The sequence below is a fragment of the Hippoglossus stenolepis genome, chromosome 3 (genome assembly GCF_022539355.2).
Source record: "Hippoglossus stenolepis isolate QCI-W04-F060 chromosome 3, HSTE1.2, whole genome shotgun sequence".
NCBI classification, from domain to species: domain Eukaryota; kingdom Metazoa; phylum Chordata; class Actinopteri; order Pleuronectiformes; family Pleuronectidae; genus Hippoglossus; species Hippoglossus stenolepis.
In genome coordinates this window covers 17,314,546-17,336,466 of record NC_061485.1, presented here as the reverse complement: position 1 = coordinate 17,336,466, position 21,921 = coordinate 17,314,546, and the positions used below count along the sequence as shown (strand labels likewise).

General features: G+C 43.8%; 1 protein-coding gene across 1 annotated transcript; it reads left to right on the top strand.

The window, feature by feature from the left end:
• The first annotated feature begins 10,598 nt into the window (after nucleotides 1-10,598).
• On the top strand, nucleotides 10,599-20,835 carry LOC118105114 (nuclear receptor subfamily 1 group D member 1). Its single transcript, XM_035152530.2, has 8 exons — nucleotides 10,599-11,254; nucleotides 15,967-16,278; nucleotides 16,384-16,472; nucleotides 16,643-16,787; nucleotides 18,255-18,811; nucleotides 18,909-19,094; nucleotides 19,197-19,407; nucleotides 19,505-20,835. The coding sequence occupies exons 1-8, from the start codon at nucleotides 11,236-11,238 to the stop codon at nucleotides 19,699-19,701; spliced, it is 1,716 nt and encodes a 571-aa protein (XP_035008421.2). The 5' UTR covers nucleotides 10,599-11,235; the 3' UTR covers nucleotides 19,702-20,835.
• Nucleotides 20,836-21,921: the final 1,086 nt, after the last annotated feature.

Below are 21,921 nucleotides of genomic sequence, written 5' to 3'. Positions count from 1 at the left end.
TGTTTGGTTTTGTTGGTGTTTGCGACTGTTGGTGTTTGGGGGCAAGTGGAGAGAAGGGGAAAGAAAAGAAGATGGAAAAGAAAAGAGGAGGTTGGATGGGGGTGTACATGTGCATCCAATGAACAGTGAATAGTTTTTCCTTTATAAATGTTCCCCAAAATTCAACCATGATGTCACCGTGAACCTGTTGTGAACTCAACTCTGTCAACTACCATTACTGTTCCACTGTGCGCTCTCTCCACCGCTTCACCCCGCTGCCTCTCCATCTCCATCCACTCCGTCCCCACGACGTAATCCCGGGCCTCCACTCCATCTCTTTGCCATACAGTGTTGTCTGGCTGCATTTTTCTTTTTTCGATACGACACACAACACACACACTCACAAACACACATTCACACACACCTCATAACCCAACACCCAAAACACACACACTAAGCGCTCACAGCCATTTGGAAAGTCTCTGGTATAACAAGGACAGTTTTAATCAGAACAAGCTGGCATATTTTGGCCAAGACCTGCACTTATGGTAATTCAATCAGAAAGGGAGGGGAGAAGAGGAGGGGAGAAACTGAAAAAGAGGGGCACAAGGAGGGTAGTGGAGTGTGAGACGGGGTGGGGGGGATAAGAAAAACAGAGGGAGGAAAAAGGAGACAGTGGGCGGATGGGAGGGTGAGGTAGGGGTTGAGTGGTTGAAAGAGTTTGATCCACATGTGGAAGCCATTGTCTAATTACGGCAGATATGTATAAGTGTTACTGCCTGCAGGACAGATGGTGATTGGAGGGCGCACAGCTACACCAACATGAGATGACTGGATACGAGAGGGGAGGGATGAAGACAGGTAGTTGGTAGAGAGAGACGTGTCATGATGGCTCCACAATCATCTCCCTTTGCTTTCTCCTCAGCCTCGGACGCAGGCTTTATTCCCCATTTAGGGACCGCCATCCAATCAGCTCATTCAGAGGAGGCCAGCTTCAGCCTGCACCTCATCCCCAGATGAGGCAGATTTAGCTTTCTTTGTATCTGGAGGCTGGACAAGTTAGTCTGACTCATTCCAAAGATCACAAAATCCATCTACCAGCACCTTTAAAGTTCATTCATTAAGGGTGGTGATCACACAAGATGCAACCTATATATCCAACCTCCTATAATCAGCGCTCTCATCAAAACTATCTATCTATCTATCTATCTATCTATCTATCTATCTATCTATCTATCTATCTATCTATCTATCTATCTATCTCTACAACTATCTATCTATCTATCTATCTATCTCTACAACTATCTATCTATCTATCTCTACAACTATCTATCTATCTATCTATCTATCTATCTATCTATCTATCTATCTATCTATCTATCTATCTATCTATCTATCTATCTATCTATCTATCTATCTATCTATCGATCTATTGATCTATTCTACTCAATTCAATTCAATTCGAAGGAACTTTATTGGCATGGGATAGAGATGTTTACATTGCCAAAGCAAGTGTAAAAACAACATAAATGTACGTAGAAGAATTCTTACTGTGCTGTTTGAAATATATTTATATAAGTAATAAATAACTTATAATAAAATAGAAAAATTGGGATTTGCAGTTAAAAATACAAATACAAGTAGGTGAGAGCTATATAAACAGTACAATTTTTGTGCAGGAATACACATCTATCTATTTATCTATCAATCTATCTATCTTATCTGGCCTACATCACGTTTTACACTTGTGCATCAGACAGGCTACGCAGAAAATACACTGAAGGTTCTCAAACTTTTAAAAATGTATTAAAATAAAACTTTCAAAGAAAACATTTTTATTCCTAGCAGTTACACCTCTTGGAAGTAGGGGGTGCTACAGCCGCCTCAGCATTCCTAATCCGACGTTCTTGATTTGGTCCAAATGAAATGATTGGTTGTATATATTGCAGTCCTGCCAGGGCCACAGACAACAACTTGTTTTACTTTTCTTTTGTACCATTATACAGTGATGGCTATCAAGGACATGAAGAGGATTTAAATAAATAAGATAAAAGGTGTTTCTGAAACAAATTACCAACCCTACCTTTAATGGATAACATCTTGTTTGTTTAGTTAGTTCAAATATAACAACAGCAACGCACCATTTCACAAAGAGAGGTATAGTATGGGCCAGACTATTTCCAGTAACGCCCTGGAGTCTCAGCCGGTCCCAGACATATAACACAGAGGAATCAGCACATTACCACCTGTAAACAGGCAGATTTCACACAGATTAAACAAACAAGATTGAACATGTCAATTAATGAGCTTTAGAGGCACAAACAGAGCCAGGTTATTCAGTCTTTCTGCTAAGCTAAATGAAGCGGCTACAGGCTCCAGCCCCTTGTTTAAATTATCTTCTCATCTAACTTTTAGCGACAAAGCAAATAAGCACATTTCCCAAAAAACACTGAGCTACTCCTCTAAACCGAGGCGTGTTCCATGTTCCTCTGGTTTACACTAGAAGCTGTGGCATTTCACCGCATCGCATGACGGCCATGTAGCAAACAGAACAAGGCCAATGGGGAGACGTCACTGTATTATCACCTTGTATTCTTATATAATCTTTCTCTAGCCCACTGTGATCAACACCTCATCCATGTATACAGTGGGATTCATGCCAAGCTGTCATTATTTACATCTTCCCTAAACATGACTGAATTTTCTCCTCACGTTCCATGAATTATTCCCTGAGAAAATGGTGAAAGAGAAAAAGTGAAAAATCCCCTTTTTTAAAAACCTATTGGTGAAAGTGAAATAAAAATCCTGAATCCCCCCCCCCCCTTATCCAGATCTGCACCAAAAGTGTATTGCTTCTTCCCGGACTCATACCACATCCTTCCACCGAGTTTCAGGGAACAAGTTGTTTTTGTGTAATCCTGCTTACACACCAACAAACATGGACAGAGGAGAAAACATAACCTCCTTGTCAGAGGAAAACATCTGTCTACTCTGCTCTTGAAACGGCTCTCACCAAAACAAAACATTATTTAGCACTGAGGAGACTGCAGGGTTTTTTTTGTCCAAGAAAACGACTGTCAGTGTTGACGTCAGTGATCATAACCACAATGTTTAACAAACCTAAACCAAAGTTGTTTTATTGGACTGAACTCAACCCAGGAGGTTGTAGAATTCAAATTTAGATGCAGAAAAAAGTGTCGCCCACGGCAACAACACGACAAAGTAAAGATGGCATGGATTCACCAAACCAGGGGGAGAGATCTTTAGAAATTTAAAGAAAACACACAGGCATGGGTTAACAGCTTACACATATTGGGATAAGTAGCTTTTCCTTTTCAGACTGATTAACAAACATGGCACCAAAGGTTACACGAACACATCCGATTTCATGTGTTATTCGCCCTTATTGTCACTAACCAGTGTTTTCCCCTCACCCTGCCTCCACTTCCCACTGTAAAACAAAAGTCAATACATTAAACTGTTTGGATCCAGGTAGGATGGAGCTTCCGCCCTCAGGATAATCTGGCACCTCTTCACAGGAGGCCACCTGTCAGCAGATCTCAGCACATCTTGGCTGTCTGCCTGTCAGAAAATGTAAATGCCCTCTGGAGGGTGTACAGCGGCGAGTATTAGTCATATACACATCGTTTTGTTTTGCTGCAGGAGTCTCTGAATGCTGCTCAGTGTGTCCTAATGACCTATAAACCTTGAATGCTGCAGAGCAACGGCCCCAGGTATCGCAGCTCTGCACACAGGTTTGTTCTTTCTGTTTTATTCTGACTATGTTTTTGCACACTCACACAAATGAAAGTTAAGAAAAAAATCACTCCGGTGTAGGGGGACATAAAATGATGACTGTTTATGAGCATTACATCAGAGAGGGGATTTTCAGTGGGTTGCTCAACTCTGTCAAAATAAAAGCACAATTTCATTTGATTCATTTTCACTCGGTTTACTGGTTTGTTAGTGTTGCTACACGACTGGATAACAACACAAATCTACTAACTGAGCATTTTGTGTTGTTTGGGATCAAATTATATAGACCTTAAAATAGCATATATCATTAAATGTTATGTACAACACTTCATTTTGAGCCTTGTTCTGTTGACATTACCTGTATGCTATGGAGGTTATGATTTCACCTTTGTCTGTTTGATTGTTTGAAAGCAACATTACATAAAAACTACTGAAAGGACGTCCGCGAAAGTCAGGGAAAGGATGTGGTGTGGGTCAGGGAAGAATCCATTACATTTTGGTGCAGATCCAGATCAGGGGGTGGATCCAGGAATTATTTTCAGATTGCAAGATGGGACATTTTTGGGACATTTTCATCATTTTTACCAGGGAGTAATTCATGGAGCTTGATGAAAAAAAAATCTGGCATATTTAGGGAAAGAATATTGTGTGAATTTTGGTGCAGCTTGATTGACATTAAAGGGACTGTTGTGCCTCGGTGGAGGTCATTCTAGTTTTAGTATTGCATCTAATGATTTGATCTAATTGTCTAATACTCATCTTGTCCCATTCGAACCTGCGAGGCTATACTGCATTTTATTTGCAGGAGCATCCAGAGTGTGGAATGAACTTACGCCACGATGTGTTTAAATCCAGGTTTTGGATTTATACCTGCATGTTGCATATAACTGAAACAAACAGTGCAAGTGCAGAGAGCGAGCAGGATTTACTCCTTGACTCTGAAATCACATGTGTATTCACACTACACAGAGAAGCCAGGTTCTTTACAGAAACATCAGCCAACAACAAGTGCAACAGAAATGATGATGTCACTTATTCTTGAAAACTTCCCACATTAATAAGGTGAAACCAGCGAGAGCAGGTTTTCTGCTGACTTTAAATTCCCTACAGAATATTACAAGAAAAGGACACTGTCAACATACTATTAACGTGGCGGTCGGTAGTGAGTTTGTCATGGAGGAGAGGGCGGGTGATGGGGGATCGCCCCGGGCACAGATGGATTCATTCTCCCAAGTGCCACTTGGAGCGGTAACAATGCAGCAGCAGTAAGACAATATGTGTTGTAAAAATGTCATTTCCACAAGTCAAGTTGTGTTTTGACAACCACTTAAATACATGGAGTCAGCACAATGCAGGCACAGCTGCAGAGTTAGCTGAGGAGTTATTGAGGCTATTATTTTTATGGCCCTCCATATAACTCTAATTAGAGTGGCAGTGCTAATGTGCAGTATATCTAATTTTGTCCTCCCTGCATCTCTGAAATAAACGTATACATCCAACACGTATATACTGAAGAGCAGTGACGACAGAGACTTCAAAGCCTAACACAACACTGGGTTTCAACCTTGCAAGGACTTTAAAACCAGCGTAGCTACTTGCAAGTGAGCCTTTACATACATTTACTAATGCTAGCACTGCCACCTTGAGGCAAACAAATAGACCAGCATCTTAAATCTGTACTTAAACGTTTCTGGTCAACTTTTAATGTTGCTTTAATAGTCAGTGACAGTGAGATGACCCCAATGGATGAACACTCCAATCAAACATTTTCTTTAAAAAAAAAAAAAATCTACTTTTTTTTTTCCGTAAATAAACTGCTTAATGTTCCTGGACACAAGTTTTTCATTTGAAGGAATACGTCAAAAACAGTCAACAGCACAAACCACACGTCCCAAATATGTCTTCATGTCCAGACCTGATTCTTTGTTTGTTGCTATGTCACCAACAATAGACACATCTGTCTTCACCACCAGCACTGAGCTGCACAGCTTATGTTTAACCACAGAGAGGCAGTGCTCATTTACTTATTACATCTGTGATGAGTAGAGTGGGATTCAGGACCGGTGGTAAGAGGCAGCTCCTGAGGGGTTAGCGAAGCAAAGTAGAACGAGGGAACAAGGGAGGTGGACGCTGTTTAAAACTAAGAAATGAATATAAGAAAAACTATAAGAAATGGAGTTTTAAACAATCCAAGTTAATATAAAAACCTAATTAACTACTCTATTGTTCCTAGTGTGTCTAAACAAAACAAATTTATATGTATACTGTATAACGGGTGAGTGCACGGAAACATATAATTAAACTAATCTCAAGTGTTACAGAATTATATTTACTTTATATATATACCTGTGTTATAAAAACTGCATGTAATTTCCCCACATGCTTGAACATATCATTTCCATTTGGATAGTTAATAGTCTTAAACTACTATTTGTATATGCTGTTGTTTGCCTCAATAATAACAAAATATATTTATTGTTATTGTTTAATTATTCAAATTAAATGTGATTAAAAGTATTTTTTAAGTTGTTATTTTATGAATACCCCCATATAACTTGACCAAATTAGACAGTTTATAGAATGGTACTTTTTAAGATTCTCAAAGAGAGTAAACTTCTACATCCTCAAATCATTTAATTCAGTTAAATTGAATGAAAAAGAATTAAAGAGTCTCCTCTTCTATCAGCTGTTTCACGAGTCTTGTGCTGAGGATGAATGTGATGTCGAGGATTAACTTTAATGTATTTAGGGCATTTAGTAGTTTAAAATAGTTACATAAAAGTGCTGCACAGTCCAATTTCTGAGTTGATCACAAATAGTTTGAGGCTTTATTGCTATGGCGACACATACAAATGGAAGAAAACAATATTTTTGTAGAGACAAGTTATGACTTCAGTGTGGCTAAGAAACCTGCCAGACCTGCCGTGCCTCTGTATTAGATATTTGATGCCAAGAAAACTAGATAATTATGTAAGTAAAGGTTAAAAGAGAAAATACACATGTACAAGCAGGTCCTGCATTTACAAAATAAAAGTAGTCAGTGTCAAGTTATATTATTAGATCATTGGAATCACTACGCTGTGGCTGGCTGACGTGGAGCTTATCTACCTCATATACCGTTTAGTTCAGTCGGTTATAATGAATCATCTTTTACAAACAAGTCACATGTTCTTAATGTAAATCATTCATTTCAAATGAAACTGTAACTATAGCTAAGTAAATGAATGTAGAGGAGTAGACAGACTACATTGACTTTCCGCCTCTGAATGTCCCATGTTATTAACTCACTGCCCCACTTTCACCACAGTCATGTTGGCTCACAGCGTTACGAACATGTTTTATGTCCTGGATCATTACATCATTCTTGTTTACCAGTTAAGAAACATGTCGGATCACGAATTTCGATGAATGTTTTCGAAGCAAGAAAATATTAAAACAAAGATATCGTTGGAGATCCAAGTCAGAAAAATGTTGTGCATCATTTGATCCCTGTATGTGAACCTGATACAAGCAGCTGATGTTGAATTCTAGAGATTTTACATGTGACCTATTAGCCTAGTTCCCCACAAGTTGGAAAGCTGCAGTGAGGATGTTTTTATTTTTTTATCACTCAGCACCAACACCTGTCTGCAATAAGTTGTGAAGTAGAAAACATTCCACCACCACCACCACCACCACCAGCAGCAGCACCACCACCACCAGCAGCAGCAGCAGCAGCAGCCTCTGAGAGGATGAGCAACGTGACCTACATTGACTCCACTGTTACATGGCTGCCAGCTACAGGCCTCTGTTACTCTGCTTCCTGCGAGGACAGGCACATTTGGGCTATTTAATGATGATCGTGTTTGCACAAGCAGATTCTGACCTACATTCACTGCGTCTCCGCCAATATCCGCCGATATCTGAGCAAAAACACAATCTGTGGAGCGAGAGAGCGAGAAAGAGAGCGAGAGAGGGAGAGAGAGGGCGAGAGGTAAAAACGTGATGGCAGAGGAGGGGAGGAGAGGGGGGGGCGGTAGGAGTCACGGTGAGCACCGCCCCTTCCGCACGTGCCCTCTCCCTCAACCGAAGATCGTCTATGTTTGAACAGATGATCACAGACACACACACACACACACACACACACACACACACACACACGCACACACACACACACACACACACACACACACACACACACACACACACACACACGCACACGAGTCATACTGAGAATGTGGCGTTGGCCGACACGCATGCGCACTCCAAATACATGTTTATTCATCTAGACAGGCACGTGGACAGGCTCTAAAACGTACATTCACCTGAGGTTTTTTCTTTTCTTTTTCTGACTTATAAGTTTTTGTAATGATAGATAGATAGATAGATAGATAGATAGATAGATAGATAGATAGATAGATAGATAGATAGATAGATAGATAGATAGATATCTTATTAATGTATTTACTTGGATAATGACAATACAAAAAAGATGGGTCAGAAAAAAAATATAAAAATATATAGCATAAACTGCAATAGCTAAATTGACTATATAAATAATAAACACATATAAATACAATTAAATAGAAATTAAGAGTTTTTCCTCACTCCAGGGTTAAGGATTGTGATTTGTGAATACGGGCTATCAATTCAATTTGCTATCAATTAATCTTATATTATTATTATATGTATGGTTAATACAATTTCACAAATATTCTGTTTAATCTGGAGTATCAGAGGACTGATCGGATTACATGGATTGAGTGTAGTGATTGAGTGTTTACTGCAAAATGACCAATCTATACAAATATATAATAATATATTTATGAACAACATAATAATATATAAAGAAAATAAAAGCTTCCTCTGAGATTTAGAGTGTCCTCAGGCTCTCATTTCTCAGAGCTGTGAAGAGGATTTTTTACAAAGAATACTGCTTCTCTCCTGATCACTGAGTTTCCCAGTTCACAGCCCCATGACGAGCAGTCGACACAGTCACAGTCACATAACACACTGACACGCACAAAGGAGGGGGAGGCGTGTCCTAGCTCCGCCTCCAAACACCGCATTGTAAAGGCATTTTTTCAACTTCCAAGGTACGTCAGCCAAAACTTATGGGTGCAGGATTTTAAACAGCATCCGGACTTTGATTTAATTGCTTTTTGTAGAAGTTTGTTTCCTGTTTACCTTTCAGCCGACGTCCCTCTCTGAGCTTCTTCTGTCTGTCCTCTTCCACAGAGTCCATGTTTCTACAGTCCCCTAAAATAAGATCAAATATTTTTATATTACCTAATCTGGAACTTTAAAGTTTTAAGAAAGGGCCTATTTAACCCAAATCATGAACTCTCACCCAATGTCACCTGGGAGTGGCTCCAGCCCCCCCACACCCTCAAATGATAAGAGATGTAGATAAGGGATGGATGGACGGATGGATGGATGGATGAAAAACAAATTTATGATGAATAAGCTCTTATGAGGGTCTTAAAAGTAGTATTCAAGAACACATAATGTAAGTTGGAGGGCCCTTCACAGTTCTCGATATTTTAGACCTGGAGCTTTTCCGGCCGCTGGAAAGTTGCCCTCTTTCTCCGGTTGGCCATCAGCCTTACTGTCCTTTACCCAACAATGGCGCCCATATCTCAACTACTCTTGCCTCCTTTCATTGGCTGCCTGTTAAATTCAGGATTGATATAAGATTGCTTTAATAACTTTAAAAGCTCAGCATGGTCTGGCCCACAGTTATATTATGGAGCTACTATAACTCATTATTCTCCAAGTCATAATCTATAATATAATAATAATCTATTAGGTCCTCCAACTAACACTCGCTGGTATAATACCTAAGTAAAGGCTGGTAACCATAGCCTCTTTTCCACTGGTCAAATAAACCATTAATATCCACTCACTTTTGGTTTTCTACAATGGGAGTGGATACAATCAGCATTCACAAACAACTCTGCAGTCGACACAGGTTTTTATTGGTTCTGGCTCCGATCAGCAGTGATGGAAACGAGACACCCAGGTGAAAAAATAACAGAAAGGCCAACTCCCTTTCTGGCAATGGGGAAGGAGTCAAGTGCCTTTTTTTGTGGGTTTGCACCTTGTTTAATTAAATTGCATATAACTCCTAATGTGGGTTTAAAAACAGGAATATGGGTATATAAGGCTCTGGACTTCCTTGCCTCAGAAGCACTGTTTGGAAATCATTGCTTAAAACATGTTTTTTGTTTATATAGGAAAAGCCTTTTAATGCCTGATTTTAGCCTACTTTTAACGAATGTTGTTTGTTTTGTATATACTAGTTTGTCTTGTTTTTCTCTGTGCTGTTTCGTCCTCATTACCTTTTGCAAGCACCATATAACCTTATTTAGATAAGAAGTGGAGTGGGGGTTAAGTTTTATTATTTCACTGTAAAAGCAAACCTGTGAGAGAGAAGTCTTGGAAACGCGGTAGGGGAGTGAGACCTCGCTCTTCCTCCACCCATCTCTGACTCCTCTCTTCCCCTGTTATGGCCGAGCCTCGGCAGCTCATTAGCATAAAATGTGTGTCAGTAGGGCAGCGCCAGCTCACATGCCATGCGCACATGTTGGAGAGCTTTAACCAGCATTCCTGCGTCGAACGAGCCCAATGTGCCGTGTCCAAGAGGGGGGCTCTCGGCCAATGAAAAAGCCAGAAAGAGAAAAAAAAAAAATAAGTGGGGGCGTGAAGGGGGAGGAGGGTGAGATGTTTTCAGAGAGCGTGACAGAGAGAGGGAGGGAGGGGGGGAGAGACATCCCTGATAGCTACGCGTCAACAAACGGGCGCACAAAAAAGAGAAGAGAGAGAGAGAGAGTGAGAGAGGGAGGGAGGGAGGGAGGAAGGAGAAAAAAAATTGGTCACATTTCTCAGACACCTGAAAACGTGCTGGTTATTTTAGGACGTGTGTTGCTCATTGATGAGTGTGTGTGTGTAGAGAGAGAGAGAGAGAAAGAGAGAGAGAAAGAGAGAGAGAGAGAGAGAGAGAGAGAGAGAGAGGAGCTTATACCACTTCCACTCCGGTCATGTTGTGATTGTGACTGTACGTGTCAAGCAGCTGAGAGCTCCGGGACCCTCTGTGATTCAGACACAGTTCCACAGTGATACCTCTCACCACAGCCTGGCAGCAGCGGAAGGTGTGCGGACGCAGAGCCGAGCAGCCCCCCGCGCGCATCCCTTCACCTTTTGGAGACGATCTGAGGCAATAACAGATCATTTTCAACAATTTTTTTTTTTTGCAAACACACATTTCTTCTACTTTGCTCTTTTTGGAGTCTTTGGCTGGGCTCTCACCCCCACTGCCCTGTGCGCACTCCTGATTCTCTGAGATTTTGGATACGCGCTCTATGCCTGGGCAGTTCATGACCCTTTCACCTGTGTCCACGAAACTCCTCGGTGGTGGCAAGCAGCAGCAGCAGCAGCAGCAGTACCAGTCGGTCCAGCATTAAAACCAGCTCACGATCTAACACCACGGAACCGGAGAGCAGCATCGACCGAGCGGAGAACATGGAGAACAGCCCTGGTGGTAAGTTGCCCTCACATTGCACTTTGGTTCTTGTGCGTAAAACCAGTGGAGACTTTTATTTCAGTGCCAGAAGCAGGAATTTGTGACGGGATTATTAATGGTGTTTAATGGGAAAGATGCCACAGCACTTTAATATTATTGTTATAGGGGTTTTCATGTGATATTTCTATAGACTTTTTGTCTACTTGTGTATAATTCCAAGGGTCAATATCTGCTTATATTGTTGGAGTGTATGCGTAAAAGGATTATTTATTTCCAATACACCTGACATTAGTTGGATTTTAACTGTGGATCCCAGCATGCATCTGAGCTCTGTCCCTGCAGCACTGACACTACACTGACATAACCACTTAAACCTACCTGCGTCTTAAATCTTAAACTGTCGCGGCCACGTGCACGGTGATGGTTAGAAGCATAGATGCAGGTGAAGCATAGATGCATGTGTAACATGTGGCTTCCAGCCTGGTGCTGCGGACAGTGGAGAGTGGAGGGAGGGGCTCTGTCGTCAAATCTGAGCCGCGGACTTCCGATTCTCCTGTAAACACCCACACCCACACACACACACACACTCACACGCACACTCACTCACACACACTCGCACTCAAGTGAAGCGTGACCCAAGACGCCCCCCGCGACCACCAGGCACGTTGGTTCCGCAGCAGCAGCAGCAGCAGCAGCATCTCTTTCTCACTTTCTCTCTTTCACTCCCACTGATGTTATCTTCAAATCTACCATCACACACACATCCTGTCACACAGCTGCTGCTCTCTGTTTCCTAAAAATACCCGGAACTACTGTAACTAGTGATGCGTTTAGGGGTAGCTGGAGAGAGTGGGAAATGTTGCCTTTATTGAGTGCGATCTGTGTTAATAGGTCACTTGGATCTAATTCATTCTAGACTCTTCATTCTCTCTCTATGACACATGTGAATGTGGGCTATGTGTCAAGCAGCGGGCAGGAGCAAGTGACTGGTGCCAAACGGTTTTTCCATGAACCGGCCATGACTCCTTCTGCCAGGGGATGAATTGTGAAACGAAATGCTGATGGCGGATGATCAATGGCTCCGCGTACCTATTTAAAACCAACCCTAGCTCTGAGTCTCTTAACGAGGAAGTGGTGGATGTGACTATAGAGATATAGGCCAACATTTGGAGATGTGGGCTAAGCCCGGCAGACGCCTCAGAGCCCGAGGCAAATGAATCATAACGGCCGTGACGTCACCACTAATGACCAGCACGTAGCTGAAACCTGGTCGAAGCCCACAGAGAGAACATGTCCGCCCCGTGTCGTGTGTCCTCCTCCCACCACAGACGCACAGTCCTGGTTGTGTTATGAGTCACGCGCCTCATTCCTCTGCCTTCCGTCTTTTTCTTTTTTTTTTTCTCTCTTTTTTTTTTTCTGAATCACGCAGCCACCCCGCCTCGAGCTGCCAGCACGTGTACACAGCCTCTGTATCAACGTGCCGCGCGTGATTCCCCGCACACTGCCCCCTCCCTCTCCCTTTCTCTCTCTCTCTCTCTCTCTCTCTCTCTCTCTCTCTCTGTCTCTCTCTCTCTCTCTCCCTCTCTGAGCCCCGCTCTCTCTCTGCAGCGGGGATTCCTCCTCCTGCTGCTGCAGCTTGGTCAGTGGGTCACAGAGGATCACCAGCCCCCTGGTTACTGTAACTGGTTGGGAAATGGTTAGAAGACGCACTGGACTCGCTTAGTGTGAGCGGACACTCACCGGACGGTGTTTCAACCCGGGGTTTGGCAAACCACCCTGTCCACCGCCCTTCATTTAAGTGGCAGCTGCAGCAAGAGCACTTAGCCACAAGGAACAATCACTACAATTAGCGTGACCTAGTGCTATTAGAGGCATGACACAGATTGTGTTTTAGGCTCTTATGTGCAATATAAATTTACAACGGGACATTTATTAACATTTATTTGTTAGCATGTTCATTTTGACGATATGGAGGTTGTAGACTCCCACCATACTATAAATGGCCCCTAAAAGGTCATTGATAATCAAAAGACAGGGCAAAGGGCGTTTTCTGTCTTTCTCTATCCGGCCATATAAATTGTGTACATGCCTATTTTTATAGCAGTCGAGTGGAGGACAAATACATAACTAAGTCTTTTATAAATGCGTGAATCATCAGCGAATCCCCAGTGCTCAACAGGCATCTGTCATGAGGCCAGCTGCTTCACGTGGAGTGAGGCCATGTGCATTTGTAAATGTTCTCCTGAAAGAGGACAGACCAGGAGGGAGCATGTGTTCCACTCCCCCCCCCTCTGTGATATGATCCAACCGTGTTGAGTGTACATGGTGGCGTGCTTGCATGTACAGGGGATGGGATCACATGAGAGTGGAAGTCACGGAGAACTGGAAAAAGGAGGGGCAGTGGAGCGTTGTGTTTGTACTGTAGTTGTTATGGCCATACGTGGGCCCACAGGTCACATGTTGTAACCTGTGCCTGGCAGGAGCGATATTTTCAGAGCTCGTACTGGCACCCAGTCAAACCCGATTCCTGGAAATGGTTACAGCGAGACAGAACATGGTAATGCTTTGACAGCAGGAGGGGTGGGGATGTTTGACTGTGAATGCTTGAAGAGCTTGTTTGTCACATGTCGGGTGTCACCGCTTCTCTCCGCAGGTGACACACATGGCCATAAGGTTTCTACCCTTGTTACACAACAGACACACTGGGAGGCCGCCACACGCACAATGTAGCGTTTGTGTGCGAGGTGAAGTCAAAGGCCGGCTGACACTGGAGCCGACACCGCACACATGCTCTCAAGGCCAGAGCCCCTCGCAGTCAGTGTTGACACGTGTGAGCCGTGGAATTAAGGAGGCACTTAGAGCTAAACAGAAATGCAGCACGTGTTTTTCTCAAGGAGAGAAAGTGCAAGAGAAGGGCAGGGCTTTTTTTTCCTTCTTAGATGACTAAAGGTCCTTGAGAGGAAATATGCAGAGACGCTGTCGATAACACGGTCACTACAGTTCAACAAGCCAGCCTCTGAGGAGAGATCAGGGATAGAGTAGAGCAAACATCTGATATGAAAAAGGGTTTTCACTGGGAATCTTTGTCTGCTAGTGACCCGCATTGTGCAATCGTGGTGATGATGGTGTGATTGACACAGATCCTGGGTGGAGCATCTAAAGCATGCCACTGCTGCACGTGGGAAATGCTCCGGTTGGCAGGTTTTTATTCTAAAGTAATTAGACACCTGACACGGTGATCTAATTGCAAATTACAAGGAGGGCAAACTGTGAACAGGAAACCGGCTTCATCATCATCATCATCATCACCACACGGTTCAGAGATGTCAGCACAAATGTACAAAGTTGTCTAAAATTGTAAAAGAAAAGAAAACAATAAAAGAATGATGCCAGTCTAAAAACTGGTTGAATGAATCTTGGTGGGTTTGTCTCACTCCTACGCTTTAACACCTGTGATCCAAATGCACCATGACCATCCCAACTGATTGAAACCCCCCCAAGCAAATCATTCGAATGTGTCGAAACAGTGACAACGTGACTGCTGCCCTCTGCACACTTTCTAGTGACTCTGAGAAATGCATCAACCGAAGGCATATGTGCCCTGCTTCCCCCCCCCCTACGTCTGTAGTCACAGCATTAAAGCCCTCTCCCTCTCTCTCTCTCTTTCTATTCCAAACGTGATTTGTCCTAACGCTTGTTATTGTGCTGCTGCTGCTGCTGCCGTCTACACGGGACTGCGCAAAGAGCCTTGTGAGCCGGGCGGGAACTGTGTCAAGAGTCCATGTGAGCGCTCGGTCAGGTGGCTGGCGGATAGATGGGTCTGCAGGCTTGGAGCCAAATAGGGGAGGGAGAGTGGGAGGGGAGGAGGAGGATAGGGAAGGAGGGAGGGAGCGGTGGGAGGAGAGAGAGGAGAAAAGACTCAGTGCTGAAGGCAGGGAGGGAGGGAGCTGGCTGCACGTGAGGGGCTGTCTTTCATCTCGCAGGGAAGAACATTGTCTGCAAAACAAGGGGGGGGGGCTGGATGGGTTATGTGGTGAGGGGGAATAGGGCATTTCCGATTGGATGTGACGTCCCTAGACAAAGACCTGCTTGTGGCACCGATACCTACTGATGCACGTCTTGTGCTGTTTCCTATTGCCCATACATGTCTGAATATGTTTTACAGTATTAGATTATAATACAGTGAGTGTATGACAGGCACGTGGCTGCCTTATCGGGTCAATTAATCCATAATGTTTTTCAACCAAGTCACGTGCTGCGACTGTTTGCCGTACGTGGGTGTTAGTTAAACCAACAGAAATGTGTTGGTGTCATTCCTGGTTATTGCTTATTTAACATTTTTTACTTACAACATGATAACAAAGTGTCACTAATCACTAAAAGCAACATGCAGGCAGCTTGTTTTCACTGTTTCTGATTCAGAGTCGGCACGACCCAGTGATTATGTGCCAGATTATGTGCCACATACAGGTCAGAGTTGCTGTTCCTCTAGCTTTATTTCCACACGACCCTTTATTTCTAAACAATCTAAACGAGTGAACACTCCCAGTTCACATTTCTGTTGTTCAAAATGATCGGGGTTTTCGCGTGGGTGTGTTTGTGGACGTCTGCCAACTACGCACACTGAATCAAAAGAAGAGTATTGCTCAGCACTTGCATATCTATTGTGCATGTGAACAGAAAACCCAGATGAGGATCAGTGAGCTGACCTTCTGTGTCTGTTCCTCCAGGTGGTGTCATCTTATACGCCGGCTCATCTGGCAGTGCCAGCCCGAGTCCTGGCAGCCCATCAAGCGGATACCAGACCCAGTCGCCCTCCTCCCACTCGCAGCCTTCGTCCCCAGAGGGCATCTTCTTTCAGGAGATTGGGCCCCCGAGGCAGAGAGGCGAACAAGGGGGCGGAACCCCTTCCCCGAAAATGGTCTTCCAGTTTCCCGAAGTAAACAATGCTCCAGTTGCCCAAGTTACGACGGTATCATCGGCAGCCTACAGCCAACCCACGGTGGCCAAAAGACCTTGTGGTTTCACTGGCACGTTCACCAGTGAGTATATCCACTCACATCCATCCATCCTGCTCTCCTCCTCCATGTTCACGTCATGGTCTTTGTATTTTCCTCTCTGATAATGGATGTATTTTTCTTTCATAGAAACTGGAGGAATGGTGCTTCTGTGTAAGGTGTGTGGAGACATCGCATCCGGGTTCCACTATGGTGTGCACGCCTGCGAGGGCTGCAAGGTGAGACAGCATCTTGTTAGACATTTAATTTATCAGCAGGTGCACACACACACGCACACACACACACACACACACACACACACACACACACACACACACACACACACACACACAAACTCTGTCGGAGCAGACATGCTTTAAAGTCTTTCTTCCTCCTGTGCTTTCTCCAGGGTTTCTTCAGACGCAGCATTCAGCAGAACATCCACTACAAGATGTGTGTGAAGAATGAAAACTGCCTCATCATGCGCATGAACCGAAACCGGTGCCAACACTGCCGCTTTAAGAAGTGTCTGTCCGTGGGCATGTCCAGAGATGGTGAGTGTTAATGTGCTTTACACAGATCATTAGACCTAAATAAAAAACCAAATACATTTTCACTTTTCTCGGTGAAGAGGAGAGGATTTAATTGATAGGTAGCACGGGATCAGATGTTAAAGCTTCATATAATATGATGTGAAATAGTCCAAGTGAATTCCTGGAAGTTAAAAGGGTCTGAAGCAAGTTTCTTTCCTCATCATCATTTCCTCCCTCTCCTCTCTCCTCCTTTTGTCTCTTGTTCCTCTCTGCCTCCCTCTCTCCTTGCCCCCGCTGTCTGATTTATGGCGAGAGGAGCTGCAGAGTCCCAGTCGTCATCAGTCATACAGAAACTGTGACAGATGTAGTTTATTTTGGGAAATTGGGGCACAAAGTACTTGATTACCCCCCGTGTTCACCAAGACACACCGTCTTACCTGCTGCTGCTTTTTCCTTCTTTCCCTGCAACACTGACAATTACAAACACTAATTTAATGTTATTCATGAAACCAGCACTCGAAATTAAAATGATATTACTGCAGCTAAATTGCTCCACTGCCTTATTTCGCCTCAGGGGTCTGCTCTCCAGGGATGGGGCTAAACTAGGTGATGATAAATCATGGTTTTTCTGGAGCAAACATTTTTAGTTGACCCAAAAAAAAGCCCGAACTAGGGAGTTAAAAACATCACCTGCTAATTCATCATATTACAACAGGGAAACTTTATGAGTGACCTTATGTTACATGCTTTTATTTTCTCAAATTAATTAATTAAACAGAATAATTGAATGTTGGTTATTGGTTCTACCCAATCCCACAGTCATATATATAACTTTATACTCCTATAGCCATTTCTGTTTCTATAATATCTACCCTCATATACATTTTTCATCATCCCTTTTTCTTCCTCCCGACCTCCAACCCTCCGTCTCTCGACCTCTCCTACCTGCCTCTCTTGTCTTTATTGACCTTTCCACCACTCACTCACTCTGTCACTTTACTAATGACATCATGTTCAACGCTGTTGACCCAGTGACCTACTTCCACAGGAACAGAGAGAACAGAGTGCTCAACTGAAAAGCAGAAGGGGAGAGATATGAAGGGGAGGTAGTGTAGCATACAGAGCTCTATAAATAGGGCTGTCAGTGGAGGTGCGCTATTGAAAAAAGGGGGAAGGGAGGATTGTGAAGGGATGGAGAGGAAGATGAGGCGGGCGCACTAGATGAAGGCTTTAGAGTCCGTGTTGTGGTGAAACAGCTGGGATGGAGACAGACTGCGTCAGAGCGGTCTTTGAGATTAGTTGTGTAGAGATTACAGTTGAGTTTCAGATGTTGAATTCATATCAGAGCAAGAGCAAGTGCTGTGAAATGAAACTGATTGTAACTGTGTTATGGATGAATGTAAGTGCTGCCAGTAAGAAGCTGGCAGTGATGTGGATGCCCGACGTCGATGATCTCTAACCGAGGATGCTCTCTCCTGTTTTCCTCAGCTGTGCGTTTCGGGCGTATTCCCAAGCGGGAGAAGCAGAGGCTATTGGACGAGATGCAGAGCTACATGAACAGCCTCAATGAATCGGCTTCCATGGAAATGGAGGTGTCACCTCCCGGCGACGCCCTCGCCACGGCCAACGAAGGCCCCGTGTCGCAGTCTTACCAGGTCGGCTTGACGAACGTCGACGAGAAACCTATCAAGATGGCTTCCCACAACAGCAACGTCTGCCCATCCTCTTATCAGAACGGCTCGGTGCAGGAGCCCGCCCTGTCGCACCAGACGACCCAGCACACGGTTCACGGGGAGCAGGCGAACCGGACGTCGAGCTACCACGTCCCCACAAACTGCCCCAGTGCCTCCACCAACAATGAAAACTCCACCAACACTAACATGGACAATGCCAAGTACACATACTCCTCCAATCAGAATCAGTGCCCCATTAGTGGCCACCTATCACATCAGTCCTACTCAGCCAATCAGAACAGTTTTCCAGCCAATGATTCCCAGAACCAAAACGCCTGCCCCTGGAAGCTGAACGGAGGCGCCAAAGTGCTGGTGAGCATTTTTTTACTTTGATACACATATAATATCTATAAAATGAATGTCGATAAAAAGTCCCTAACGCTTCTCCTCTTCCTCTTGTCCCCTCCAGGCGTGTCCACTCAATTCCTGTCCTGTGGCTCCAGCCAGTCGCTCCAGTCAGGAGGTGTGGGAGTCGTTCTCCCAGTGCTTCACCCCTGCTGTCAAAGAAGTAGTGGAGTTTGCAAAGAGCATCCCCGGCTTCCAGACTCTCAGCCAACATGATCAGGTCATGCTGCTCAAATCTGGCACGTTCCAGGTACGTTCACTTAAACTAAATTAGTTTTTGGAATTTGACGTTTATTCTTTGCTTCTCTTGTTTTCCACGATTTATTTCTAACTTCTCTGCTTCTGTCCACAGGTTCTCATGGTGAGGTTCTGCTCACTGTTTGACCCCAAGGAGAGGACAGTGACCTTCCTCAACGGACAGACCTACTCCCTGGCGTCACTGAGGGCCCTCGGCATGGGCTCCTTACTGGACGCCATGTTTGATTTCAGCGAGAAGCTCGGATATCTGGGTCTGGAGCCGGATGAGATGGCTCTTTTCATGGCCGTCGTGCTCGTGTCAGCTGGTAAGACTCTTGTGCCAATATGCACACATGCACGTGCTATATAAATGTCACGTTTCCTGTTGTCTAACCTCCACTTTCTCCTTCTCCTTTTCTGCAGACCGCTCTGGTATAGTGGACATGGGAGCAGTGGAGCTTCTGCAGGAGAATCTAATAAAAGCACTGCGCTCTCTCATCACCAGTCGCCGCCCGGACGACAGCACCCTCTTCCCTAAGCTGCTGCTCCGTCTGCCAGACCTGCGCACGCTCAACAACCAGCACTCTGACAAGCTCTTGGCCTTCCGCATTGACCCTTGAGCTCACACGACCCCGCAGCCTACCGAGGTATCTGCTTTGGGGGGGGAAACAGCCACCCGGCTCCCCATGCAAGCCAGGCCGGCCACATTCAGTACACTGGCCCCTGCTTGATGGTAGTTGTTGTGGGAGCTGTGCCAACAGAGCTGCTGTGACCGAGTGGACTCAGCCAAGGATAGATGCACAGTAGGAGGTGGAAGCTCCTGAACTCAAACTGATCTCTTCTCCAGTTGCTTCCAGGGTTGCTTAAAAAAAAAAAAAACTGTTAAAACAAAGTCTGTGTTCTTCCTCATGTTCTTCGAGTCAACATCCAAACCACCAAGTCATTACCTCTTCCCCCTGGAGTTTTGTCCGAGACAGTTTCACCTCTAAAGACCAAAAAGAAAAGAGGCCTTTTTGTTCCTCACCAGACTGTCTCCTCCCGCTGACGCTCATGAAGCTCGAGGGAGGGAAGCTCATACTCTTTCCCAGAAAAAAACACACATGCAAACATTCACCAACGATGATTTCGTACTGTACATTCATGCTACAAGTGTAATAATGCACTTCCATACATTGAGAAACCTCTTGCATTACTATATATCATAGCAATAGAAATGTCTATCACAGTTAGGAGGATGGTTTGTGTTTGCCCTGTTCAAATGATCTAAGCTATTTTCACAATGTGTCACCATGTGGGAAATCTTTATATATAAAAAATAACTCATCTGTGACTGAGAAATAATAAGACATTTTTAAGAAATGATTTGCGTTGTATATTTGTATGCGGTAATCAGGGAGAAGTTTTTGGTCATTTCCGACCAAAGTGTCTGATGGGTAATATGTTGAGGTGTTCTGTTGTATATTTTGTATATAACCTTTATTCTTGGTGCATACCCTCACTAGTTGGCAGATTCTCTGATATGTAAATTAAAGTTAGTATTGAAAATATTGTATGATGTCACACATAATAGAGTTGCTGTACAGACTGCAGAGACGGCAGCATTTGAACCATGTGTTCTGAGTATAAGCTTTTTATTTGAAGATATATAAATGAAATATATGTATTGTCAACTGACTGCATCACCTTGTGAATATTTTGTAAATGTTTTATGGTTCAAACATAGAGTACCATTATTAAAATAACGTTCTATAGCATCCGTCCTTGTGCTCGTCTTTCTTCATTTTCCTCCTTAAAGTAGTAGAGTCAACTATCAGCATCGCCGAGGCATACTGTGGGGCCGTAGCCTAGCAACAGACGCAATCAGCCAATCACGCGTCGGGTTCTGAGAGCCATTAGGGGCTTTATTACTAACAAGAAACGTCACTTGATTTTTGAGTGGGTGGTTCTAAGTAAATGTGATTTCCAAGAGTGGCATGCTTCAATCCAAATGAGGTGATGGTCACAGGGAGTTTTTTGAGGAGCAGAGGCGGCGAGCGCCCGCAGGGAGGGAGGTTATGAACTGAACTGGTTCCTGTTCAGAGATATATGTAAATATGACACTGAAGAGACAAGCTGTTCAGTGGGTGTATTCGGGACCTGCGCATGCAACGTCACTGGAGGAGAATACTCAGGGTTCTAGACGGAACAAGGAGTCCTCACCACTGCTATCACCAGAGAAGGCCTGGGAAAATCAAATTAGGATCAATGTTTGGGAACATTTTCCTTAAACAGTAGCTGTAACCATCAGAAGCTGAGCGTAGAAATAAAACGGACAGATACGCCCATTGTATGTCGGTCATTTAAATACTGCTGATATCAGACAAACATATACTTTTTCTATACAACAAAATAGCACAGATTTGTATTCCTTTACAGGTAATAATGGTTGACATCCCCCCCTCTGTGAAACATGAAATAAAAACTGAACATGAACTAAAAGCTGCCCTCTGCTCTCCTTTAATAAAAACACAGCAAAACTTTTATTCTCAAAATGCATCAGCTCCAGTGTCTCTGGCATTTCTATTTATCATGTTGAGGGCTTCATACGCCACCTAGTGGACAGGATGGTAAGACCAGGGACAACATTTTGGCAATGACCATATTTAGACACTGGGACTAGTAGTTGAAGTTCGACTGAGTAAAAGCTTTTCACTTAACCAATTATTTTCCTCCAACTATTTTCTTTTACTTTGTTTCTTTTACTTTAAACCCCACCCGTCATTTTTATATATTTGTTTACTTTATTTGAAAGGGACCTTGTACAGTTAAAAACATAAATTTCCCCATCCTACAATACATTT

What these genes read in the sequence shown, in the direction of transcription:
- LOC118105114 (XM_035152530.2), top strand. An exon ending in TTTCACTGGCACGTTCACCA is followed by an intron (nt 16,279 to 16,383) that starts GTGAGTATATCC and finishes TTTCTTTCATAG; the next exon opens with AAACTGGAGGAATGGTGCTT. An exon ending in ACGGAGGCGCCAAAGTGCTG is followed by an intron (nt 18,812 to 18,908) that starts GTGAGCATTTTT and finishes TGTCCCCTCCAG; the next exon opens with GCGTGTCCACTCAATTCCTG.